The 12,117-nt window shown below is 36.2% G+C and overlaps 1 protein-coding gene across 2 annotated transcripts in view; it reads right to left on the reverse strand.

Annotated features, from left to right (window-relative positions):
- vn (membrane-bound neuregulin protein vein) overlaps window positions 1-11,515 on the reverse strand; it is a 110,475-nt gene extending 98,960 nt beyond the window's left edge. For both annotated transcript variants that reach the window (XM_085952627.1, XM_085952626.1), the window contains exon 1: window positions 10,370-11,515. In XM_085952627.1, the coding sequence (XP_085808753.1) occupies window positions 10,370-10,922 (553 nt within the window). In that variant the 5' untranslated portion in view covers window positions 10,923-11,515. The remainder of the gene's footprint in view (window positions 1-10,369) is intronic.
- Window positions 11,516-12,117: the final 602 nt, after the last annotated feature.

Genomic DNA, 12,117 nt, shown 5'->3' on the forward strand with positions numbered 1-12,117 from the left:
TATTTACAATATACATAATATGTGTATGCTTCTCTACTTATGTCTAACATGTATTACATGTTTACTTTGAGTAATATGTCACACATCTTCACCTATTTCATACATTAAAATCGAGAGAAGTCACTGGTAAGTCGTAACTATAAAGGTAAAAACAGATTGTAACACCTATGCTTGAACTACCAAAACATTCAATATTGAAAACTGGCAACCTACAATAAGATTATGGTAATTACCTGTCACATGTAGCTGCCTTCCAAACCCATACAAATAAAGATACGTGATAGTGTGATAATCAAACGCTTAAATTTGCAGGAAAAAAATATCGTTCTCTCAAGTGTAATTTTGATACATGTACGCACACTCTTTGCCGGTGGCGTGAGCTTACTGTGAACTCACGTGCGCTCACGTGACGTAATAATATTGTGTTCCTGCCTTTAATGTTTTTAGTGTATCATTAGTATCTATTGCTATTAGTCAGATTGGCATCTTGCTTAAAGAGGTATTTAGCTCACTGCAGATCATTGTAGTGAATACGTGTATCCAGCAAGAACGTGTATCGATGCTGACTGTCAACAAGTGGCTGTAAATGCATCAGTATTCACCCAATACCACCAACAACGATGCGTGAATCTTTGTTTTGGTTTCAATATAATATCTCTTTTCATATCATTTTCTTACCGGAATAACATTTTTTTTCAAATTTCAACAATATCATTACATTGCTTTACCGTTTTTCAAAACATATTACCTACATAAAAAAATACCTAGATTAATTTACTCCAAAATTAACTGTTACTTTCTATCACAAAAGGTGTAGATTTTCGATTTTTTGTTATATTTTTTTCGTAGTTAAATACTCGGAAATCAACAAATCAATATGAATTCTAATGGATTTAAGTTTTGTACTATTCCATTTGAGTGGAACTCCCATTAAAATGAAATAATGGAATAGTCCATTCAAATGGAATAGATTCCACTCAAATGGAATAGTACAAAACTTAAATCCATTAGAATTTAAATTCAAATTCCATCAAGTACCATTGGTCGATAGTATTAATAAATCAATATGACACTGAATGTATGTGCATCATATTATTAAGTTTGGATTTTTAAATGCCACTCATTTATGCATGCAGTATTCCTTGAAATCATTTGTTTACTACAATATTAGCAAAAGCATTATAATTCACGAATGACACCAGCATCCAAAAAATTGGTTCTATCTCGGAAGCAATGTGCCAAAACATACATTTAAACTAGTTTGATCACAATAAATTCTGCAATGAATTATTTTGTTTATACCCAGCCGTATTCTATAATAAATTTATGACTCTTCGAAAGGCTCTCAGACAATCTACAGAAATCTTTTATCTAGTTTAAAATTGTATGTACCTACACCCCTTTTGTAACCGGTTACAATTTTATACTTTGACAATGAGAAAGCGATTTGTTTAATTAAAAATCAGCTGTGCATTGCAAGGCCGAATAGTTGAATGATAAGCTTATATTATATTGGCATGCGATGGATAAATAATAATATTTTGATAAGTTATCAACACACTTTGATAAGCATCTTTCCATTGAATACATTATTTTTATAAACAATACGCGGTAGCAACATAGACGCAGATTTTTTTAAATCATCAATGGGAAAAGATAACAAATTTCTGCTTACTTAATAATATTATTACCAACGGTATTTAGCAGCAATGTGGAAATTTTTATCAAATCATAAGTATTTTTATTATCATTGATAAGTGATCATAATTTAGGCGCCAATAATTGTTTGTTGAATGTCTCATGAAGATAAATATGCAATGCTCATTTATTTCCCCACAATATACCTAAGTTCCTACAAAGTACCTATCTACGTTATCACAATAACAATAATTGTAGTATATATTACTTTCTTTGTTACCTATAAGAATATTAAACAATAATAAGAATTCTATAACATTCTAAAACACCATAAGTAAAGATATACCTACCTAGTATAACTTAGGACTTAGGTCAACAGATATACCTACTCATAAATTGTACAAAAAATATTTTATAATACATAATATTATTATCCAATACACCATTCATCTAATGACGCTGTTTTTTCATTCAAACTTTTATTTTATTATTCTGAAATTGTTATCCATCTTGGTCTATCGTTGAAGTCTTTGGGGTGTCTTTATTCTACCCATATAAAAAAACTTTATTTTTTCTGTTTTTACAATTTATAAAATTGTACATAAATATACTGAATATTCTCACCGATATTGATTCTTAGAAATATCCACTTTTATATACAATGCATGACATGGGACGTATAATAGATAAAATATTCTTGCTCCTTTGCAATGACATTATTATTTCGATAATAGAACTTAATCGTAATATTCAAATCTTTTAAAATAACTGCGTTGGCGATTATTTTTAATTAAACAAGTTAGCATAATATATTTTGAGAAAAAAAGAAATATTTGACTAATATTGAAATCCAGTACTTATCTGAAAAATTGTAGTTATAATAATAAGTGTCATGTCCACCGAGTTAGAATTAATGGGGTCTAAGTCGGCAGCATCTCTCGAAGTAGCCAGTTAGTGATTGTAAGAATGCAGTTTTGCAGTTTTCTAGATTAATCTATCTACGCCGAATCCGTTATGAAGAGTCAACCAGTGACTACTATCGACTTCGATTTTTAATAGCATTTCAATTAATGTCAAATCTCACACTTAACTACCATGATTGATTCCACTTGTCAGTTGCTTTACCATGCTATAAGATAAGTTTGTTGTACAATAAAATAGTTATCATTCAGAAAATTTTAAGTCAGTTAACTTTAAATACCGTAAATAAACGTTATACTATACAATATACATCAACAGAACATTGTGATGCTGGAAACTTATTTTATCTATTTAATAGGTAAATAAAAACGACTGAAGAAAACACATAAAACTTAAAAGATAATAAATACAGAATCAAAAGTTAGAGGGCTCAAACACTGTCAAATAACTCAAAAATCTTCACTCCAGGAGCACTGGGATTTAGAGTTTTCATAAGAAATAAATTTCAGTCTGATTAACTTCTCACCAAGTCAAATAAATGGCTGTGATAAACAAAAAAGCGTTTCGCGTAAATTAATAAATACCTTCCGATGCGTTGCAATAAAATTTCGGACGTTCAATGATTTTCTGAGAAGATATGTAGCGTAATGAAAAAAATATACTCCAGAGCTTTTTTACAAAGCTAAAATTCATGAGAATTACAGGCCGGTAGCTGTTCTCTCTGCACCAGCAAAAGTTCTTGAGATGATCATGCACAACATGATTTCTCCAAAAATTGAGTCATTTATAATAAATGAACAGCATGGATTTAGAGCAAGCCGATCAACGGAAACTAACCTGATAGTATTTACCGATTATGTGTCATCGGCACTGGATAGAGGCCACCAGGTTGACTGTTCTTACAATGACTTCTCGAAAGCATTTGACAAGGTCGATCATGACATCCTGATGGAAAAACTCCAACTTATTGGATTGTCGGATCGATTTTTGAAGCTATTCGGGAGTTATTTTAGAAACCGTCAATAATACGTATCGTACGGCCTTTATCAGTCACAGACCTTTTACACATTTTCTGGTGTCCCCCAGGGCTCAAACTTAGGGCCGTTGCTGTTCACGATTTTTATAAATGACATAGCATTGGTAATAAAAAATGCTATGTTTTTGTTGTTCGCTGATGACTTGAAACTCTTTTTGGAAGTTGTCACCTTGGACGATTGTCGTCAGCTCCAACTTGATATAGATAATGTATTAAATTGGGGCAGGCGTAACAAACTAGAATTCAATATTGATAAATGCAATCTTTTATCGTTTACCAGAGCCTCAAAAGTGTTGTTTTTCCAATACTCGATGCATGGCAGAGTTCTGTCACGATTATCATCTGTAAGGGATCTTGGCATTACGTTTGAGAGTAAACTGACATTTATTAGCCATATAGTTACCATTTGTAACAAAGCGCTTAAAATGTTGGGCTTCGTCATGCGTACTTCCCGGGTCTTTTCAGATGTTACGGTATTAAAACTTTTATTTAATTCTTTAGTTCGAAGCAGACTTTAGAGTGGATTTATTGTTTGGGCACCGCACCAGTTGAAGTATGGCCTTATGGTGGAGAGGATACAGAAGAAATTCTTGAGACTCCTTTACTTGAGGTTGTATGGATAATATCCGTGGCTTTATCCAACTGACTTTCTCTTAGGCATGCTTATATACTGCAGTCTGCAATTTAGAAGAAATTTTTATTTAGCTACGTATTTTTTTCGACTTATACAAGGTATAAATGAGAACTCTGCCATTCTGGGCAGTGTTGAACTGTGTGTCCCTGATAACTATCTTAGAAATAGAGACCATCAGTTGTTTATTCTCCCAAGGTGCAGAACCAACCTGCCACTGGTAATGCCAATTGGGAGAGTGATAACTATGTTCAACGAAATTGCTTTGGGTGTTGATATATTCCACCTACGTGAGAATGAGTTTAGGTGGATGTTGTTTTATAAATTCTTAAAATAGGGTCTGCTTAACTCATCCGGTGTACTTCCTTGTACCTATCTAATTCATCTACTGATATATCTCTTTTTTATGTAATACTGTTATATTTATATTTATCTTTGTTTCTAAATGTCATGTTGTGAACGTCTTAAACTTATAATTTGTAATGTCCACAATATGTTAAAAAAATAAATGAATTGAATAAATGAATTGAATTATATTTATACGAAATAATCCATTTCAGGGAGGAAATCAATCGAAAATTTCTATCTTATAGTTGAGATGGATGTGCAATTTGTCAGTCCAGATCAAGACTATGTTAAAGGTTATAAAGATGATAGCATGGTATCCGACTGTCTGCAAAGAGGACATAGGAAGAGTTATTCAAGTAAATCCAACCACATATTGTGTCCATTGGATCGGGTTTCTTTATCAATTTTTTTCTACCATTCTCTTTTCCCTTATATAATATTTAAGATTCTCACGGCCGTTTGTTATCATAATGATTTTTTGGGTTGTCACCGCGTGATATTCCTCTTTCTTTCTTCAACGTTTTAGTTCATTACAGAGGCCATTCTCAAAATGTATTTAATTGTATTTTTAGGTATATGAATGTGAACGTTGCGAAGTGTGTTGAAATTGGGTCTGTATAGCCTTTTTCCCATCTCTCACACGAGCATTTTAGGGGATTAAACTCAGTTAAAACACACTAGATGCATGGATCACTCTTGAAATGGTGGTACCGAAAATGCAAACGCTTCGCGTCATCTGTTTGAGGCTCATGGTGTGCCCGACTAAGACCGGGTGTAGTACGAGGTGAATTTGATAATGAGGTTTATTAGTTTGTCTACAAGGGATGGCGGAGATGATGTGTTATTGAAAGTATTCAAATAAATATATTCACGTATTGTTAGTATATAATTAAGATATTTATGGCAAAATGATCAACAAGAAATCGATGGATGCTGTATTGCGTGCGCAGATGTGGTGCGCAGAGGGGCGGGGGTTGGTTGCGCGGGGGAACAATGGCTTTAATCCAAAGGAGGCAAAGCGCAAGTCCCGGCATGATGACATATTTGGTAGCGACGGGTCGGCGGTTTTTCGCCGCCATTGTCCTTCGGCGGGAAAACCGCTGGGGCCGTTTTTTGCGAGCCGCGTTCGCATTGTTTCGCTTTTTTTTAGCCGATACGCCGATATTTGAAATGTGCCCGTGACAACACGGAGCGGTATTCGTATGTAATTATAATGATAGCATAGTCCAACTGGACTCAGGAACTAGACCTAGAATATCATACATATGACTTAAGGAGCTTTTTGATAACTATTTTGTGTACCTCTTGGTAAAATAGTTACCTAAGTACTACATTCATTTTGAAAATTTGTACTTTTTGACGGTATTTGCCTTCTAGAATGAGCGACATCATCAAAGCTACTACAGTCAGGCCGTGATAAGAAACTGTAAACTTAGATGGTAGTGCTAGTCATTACTCATACTTAGAATGCAATATGGTAAACGGTTTATAGAAAATGACGATTAAGTAAATGGTAATAATTTTAACGAAATATACAATCGAAAATCTTTATTTATTGCGAACAAGTTACCGCATTGCATTCGAAAATATGAAATAACTAGCATTGCCATCGTAAATATAATATGTAAACGGATGACAGGCACTGCATCACGAGAGTCGCATAATGTCAGTGACCATATGAAATTTTAAAAAAAGACATGCATACAGACTATGATACTTACGTATGTACCTTTTATGACGGTGATAGAAAAACTATGGATTCAAAATGCATAAATTGGGAAATTAATAGAAACAAACCTATTAGGAAAAATCTTAAAGAAAAAAACATGGATCAATTCTAACAGTCGCGATCCCGGGTAAATGCTCTGACCACTAAGATATCGGTCCAGCAGATCTATTTTATACACAAGGCTGATATCGGCGGTTATCGGCGGCTATCGAGGGTAGTTTATCATATTTATGTATTGAGGTGTTATTGTTACAATAAGTTCGCCGTCTAAACTTTCAAAACTGTCTATCTTGCTCTAAAAGTTAATTCAGCCAAGAGATGTGCTGTTGAAATATAGCACTCGTTGACAGAATTAAATGCCTCAATACATAAATGTAATAAACGACCCTCGATGCTGCCGATAGCAGCCTTGTTTATAGAATAGATGCGCATGTTTTTTTTATGATATTTCTTAATACCATTTATTGCTGATGATATTATAGTTTCAATAACAATCTACTTATTCTAAAAATCTAATATACTTGTACATAAAATAATATGATGATTTAAATATTTATACACAATATTGTTGTGATTTTTTAACGTAATTTAACATAAATAATGACCCATTTGACCTATATCTAAGCTTTACGCCAGCGGTGGCAAAGCTATGATATACGTCAGTGCTCCGCAACCTTTTCCAACCCATGGCACACCAAAGGTCTTCCCAGAATTCCGCGGCACACCACACGTAAAACAATTTATACACCAAAACATGGACCCCACATCCTGAAGGGGGGCCCCAGCCCAAGATCTTTGGCGGGTCCCCTTACCTACCGCTAAGGTTAAAGACAGTGTGATATTCTAAATTAGCGTTTTTAAAATAGTGTTCGAGATAAAATTAATGGTATTGATTTTATGCTTAGCGATTTTTTGTATGGTTATATTCTATTAATATAATTATGGTTAGTTGTCGGGTTAGGAATATTTATTTGTCGAGTATTGATACAATATCTCAGATTAATTGTATCCTACAATCACATGTTTTAAAATATGAATACTTATTAGTGTAGTAAAATAGCGACGCAGGCGACTTTTTTTTACTTGAAAATGGGAGCTGAACTGCGATAGCTTTATCGGAAATCTGAGAATATTTTTTATTAACCGAAATCCAGAAAATAGCCAATGGAACATCGGCGAACTTCAGTTTTAGCGTCCCGTCGTTTATAAACTCAACAAATTCCTCTCGAACTTTTTGTGGGAAATATTATACGTGACGATTTCAAGGTATTAACATAAATGTTAAGAATCTCCCAATTAGGTTTTTTATAAATAAATTATTTGATATACTCGTACCTATTTGAAAACTTTTCATTTGACAAGTAAAACACAAAATTTAAAAAAAAATAGTATTGAAGAAAAAAAAAGAAAAATGCGATGAAAACAATGAAGGCTTTGTTTTGTCAATTATTGAGAGAAAAAAGTATTCTTATAAAGTTTTTATAAACTTATAATAAAAACTTAAGTGAAATGCTACAATTAGCTGTAGCTACCTATTCAAATTTGTATTTGACCCGCGTTTACGATTTACGATATTTCGAATTCAAGATTGATTCACATGCAGGCAAATCTTCGTCATTAAGCTGATAACTCATTGAATGCGTAATTTTCTTTATATTATTTCACCGACTTGGGTAAAGTATGTTCAATACTTACCGTACTCAACTAATCATGATACATAAATAAAACATAATATAATTACTTAATTAAACAATTTCGCTAACATAAAGGAAGAATTTGATCATAAACCGATAAATAATAATGCTTTCATGACTCCAGTCTAATTTTATTAGCTCTAATCTCTTGAAATATGTAATAGAGCAATTTGAAAAGCTTTTTACATGAACAGTAAACTTAAAGTTTTATGAAACAGAAGCATTATAAAATAGCCGCAGTGGAATGACTGTTAATAGATTCCACTGTAATTATTGTAATCTTCTGTTTTATATTACGCATTAACCATGCTTAACATACGTCTTTAATTACTATTATACATGGGAAGAGTTGTTATCAAATAATTCTTGAATTGTTGGGCATGTCGATTTATTAACAAAAGTTAATAAATAAAAAAATTCAGTTAAATTATAATATTTGTGTATAGAACACCGTAGAGCTGACATATCAATAAATTATAAACAAGCGATAGTCAGTAAGTATACATACATTTCTATACATGTTTATACGTCATTTACGAAATAATTGACTCGAATTCACATCTTTCACTTTCCGGGTGAGTGCTCTTATCCTTTGGAGTATCGATCGCTCTATGAATCATATGAATTAGTACTAATAAGTACGCTATTTGAAGTGCTTCAAATACCATCAAATAACAGGTGACCCACGTCGTTAATTTTTTTTTCAAGTATTTTTACATGTACCTGTGATTGAGGTTTAAGTTTAAGGTTAAGGTTTAAGGCCTAAGGTTTTTCAAAATTATGTATTTTCAATAAAAAATAATCTAACATTGATAAATCTTGTATAAGTATATTCAGTAATGAACAAAAAATAATTAATAATTTTGGAGGAAACTATTGATTTCGTGTGTACTTATTTTATTGCGTAATAATAATTAGAAATTCTTCAAAGGTCTGATTGATTACTATGTAGTAATCGTAAGTAAGTGTATATGAATCTAAAAACATAACGAAGAATATAAATAATAGTTATGTCTTTAACATGTCATCGCACAGCGTTGACATCGATTTAAAATGTATTCAATACAAGGATATTATTGACGTGATATAGTGATCGATGAGAGGCTTTGATTATCGAGTAATTGCGCGCTTGCCCTGGCGCCTAATGCTTTCACAAGATTCCCTTATAGGGGGTGTCGTAGCAGCCGCTGGTCTGCAGGCTGTCGAGGCCAGGCTTGACCCTCTTCTCTCCTTCATGGACTCAGACACTGGACAGTGGACACACTCGCCAAGTTACGACACCTACCCTACTTTGTTTTACCGGTTTGCCACTGTTGGCATGCTTAATCGCTTTGTGTGGTCTTCGACGGTGTGTATGACTTATCGGAATTATTGGAATCGCGTATCACAATTTTGCAGGGTGAGCATTAAAAACATCTATCATTTAATGCTTAAGTGAAAACTCAATTTAATTAAATATCACACCTTATTTTTTACTTCTATAATTCAATAAATAAAATGGTCTTTTTCCAAACATACAATAATTGTAAATACATAAGTACTTCCATTCTTTTATGTTTTTTCTCTGTCAACATATTCAAAAATATGTGTGCAATGTTGGAATACTTATTATGTACTTATTATTTCTAACTAAAGTTAGATAAAATGATTTTTAATGATACATCGTACATCTGCTTTTCATCTTGAAATTAATTTTGATAGATGTATGCATAATCCATGGTCAAATGTATCACTTCATACTGCTAATCGTGTATTGATAAACCAAGCCAAAAACAATTTATGATTTTCTACTTTTCTATTATTATTAACCACCACTGAATTATTTTCCTTACACAATTCAATTACGTGTACAAACATTCACACTTCTGGCAATAGTAACTAACACCACATTTGAACTTTTACTAAAACGTTTAATTGTCTAACCAAAAATCTAGCATTTTTAAAATCGCTTACTACAGCCTAATCTAGTATAATAATTATATTTTTCTGAATAAAAAGGCATATTTCATTAAAAACTGCCATTTCTGCGGATGGATAGTAACTTTTTCCCGAGCAGAAACGCAATATTGCTTAGGGAGTTACTTGTACCTGCGTGCATGTGAACAAATTCGACTCAATTTTCCGGAACATTATGCAAAAACGAATAGAAGTAGGAAACATTCGTGGAAGTCCTTATGGGTATTTATTTACATTTAATGTGACTGATTTTCCTATGGATTATAAGTTTTCATGATTTTTTTACCTAATTAACATGAATGAACAGCGATTTAGTTTAAAAACTATGAAATAATATGGTATAATTATCAAAAAAAATCTAGATTCATATATTATATTACAAAATGTATCCATCGAGCCCAGTCGGCGTAACTTACCGGTGTGAGATTTGAGCGCTGTCTTGATATCCTTCACTAGGGCGGGAGATTTGGCGGCGGGTGGCGCGAGCAGCTGCAGCGCCCTGGAAGGCGCTCGCGAGTGCGCCCGCTCCACCAGCAGCAAGTAGAGGTTTCCCGCTCGCGGCGTGCCCCAGCAGCCACCGCGAGACACCTGCAGGCGCACGTGATCGCCCGCTTTGAGGGTGAGATTGCGCCTCGAGAGCACTCTTTTCACTTCGAACGTCACGGAGAGGTTGGCCCTCGGGTCCGAACTCATCGATCGCACCTTCGCCACGATCACGGCGGGGGCGGTCGGCGCCTTCGCCACCAGATCTCTCGTAGGGAGCGAACATCGTTCTCTTTCCGGCGAGTCGACGCCGCCGCCCGCCAGCCTTCCGCCGGAGGGCGGCCGGAATTCCGCCGGTCGGTCGGCGCGTTCGTATCGGTGGGGCCGACGGAGAGGCGGGAACGCAGGGTCGGGGAGGGGCCGGGAGGCGACGCAGCAGCACCAGAGCGCCGCCCACAGCGTCCAGCCGAGCCCCGCGGCCAGCATGCTCAGCGGACCGCTCTAGGGCGCCGCGTCCGCCTCGCGGACTCGTACCGCCTGTACGGGGGAGCGGGATCCTGGGGTGGCGCGGTTTTCACTCTTCATTTTCCGTACCGGCGACGCCGGGGTTGGCGCGCGGGAAAATCAGGCGGCGGGGGGAAGCGAGCGCCGCTGCCGTCGCGGCGCGCGACGGCTTGCGCGCTCTCGGCCTATTTCTAATTTTAAAAATCTACACTCGGACTGTTTGCTCACTGACGCGCTCGCGACGGCGGGCGCCGGCGTGCTTTATTTCTGTCATCGTCCGTTCCGCGCGCCGCCTTTTTCAAACTCCCGTCTCCGACGTCGGATTTCAATTCTACTGGGAAGGAAACTGGCGCACCTGCCGCGCCTCTGCACTGCACTTCTTCAGACTCCGGATTCGGTGTTTTTTTTAGTATCTCTTCCGTTGAGAGATCGGCGAGAGGGATCGACCCTGCGCTCGGACGGACGAAGTCGAAATCACCGGAGCACGTCGGAGAGGCGCGTATCGCGAGTGATGTTTCGATGCGAGGGGGGCATTCGCGTCGGCGTGCGCACGTTACGGAGGTCGGCCGGGAACTGAGAGTGCACGAGGTGCGAGGCGCCCCCGCCGCCACCGCCCCTCCTGACCGCCCTTCACCACTTTCCCCCGCCCTTCCCTATGCGGACGGCGCGTGCCGCATCCCCAAACTGCCATCTGATAGTTTATCATGTGCAATAATTAATTATTGCTCGCAAGGCGCTCTGCCACCATGTCCAAGAACCCTTATGAAATATTTTCCAAAATATGATGTCAGTTACTTGAATACTAACCTATTCCAAATTATATTATTATGTTATGCAGAAATAACTGATCATATTCCTCGGCAGTCATTTGACTTACAATTATACAATGCCCTTCAAAGAATTATTATATTATTACAATAGGCTATTTTCAAACGTGGAGTTTTTGGTAAAAATCGAAGGCCAGGTCTATTTAATTAAGCATAGTCTAATAGTTAATGAAGAGAAGAGAATAGCGGGCCGCAAATGTGCTTAGTTTCATTCACACTCTGCGTTGTAAACATTTAACCGCCCCCTGGAACGAAAATTGTGGCACACCAATCTCAGGTCGCAACCAAACAGATAGTAAATGCGGTTTTTTCATATTAAAACTTTCTTTATAAAAGGTAATATATATTTT

Source organism: Rhyacophila brunnea, unplaced genomic scaffold (assembly GCF_057557595.1).
Source record: "Rhyacophila brunnea isolate RB1 unplaced genomic scaffold, BYU_Rbru_1.0 scaffold_3, whole genome shotgun sequence".
In the NCBI taxonomy this organism is placed as follows: domain Eukaryota; kingdom Metazoa; phylum Arthropoda; class Insecta; order Trichoptera; family Rhyacophilidae; genus Rhyacophila; species Rhyacophila brunnea.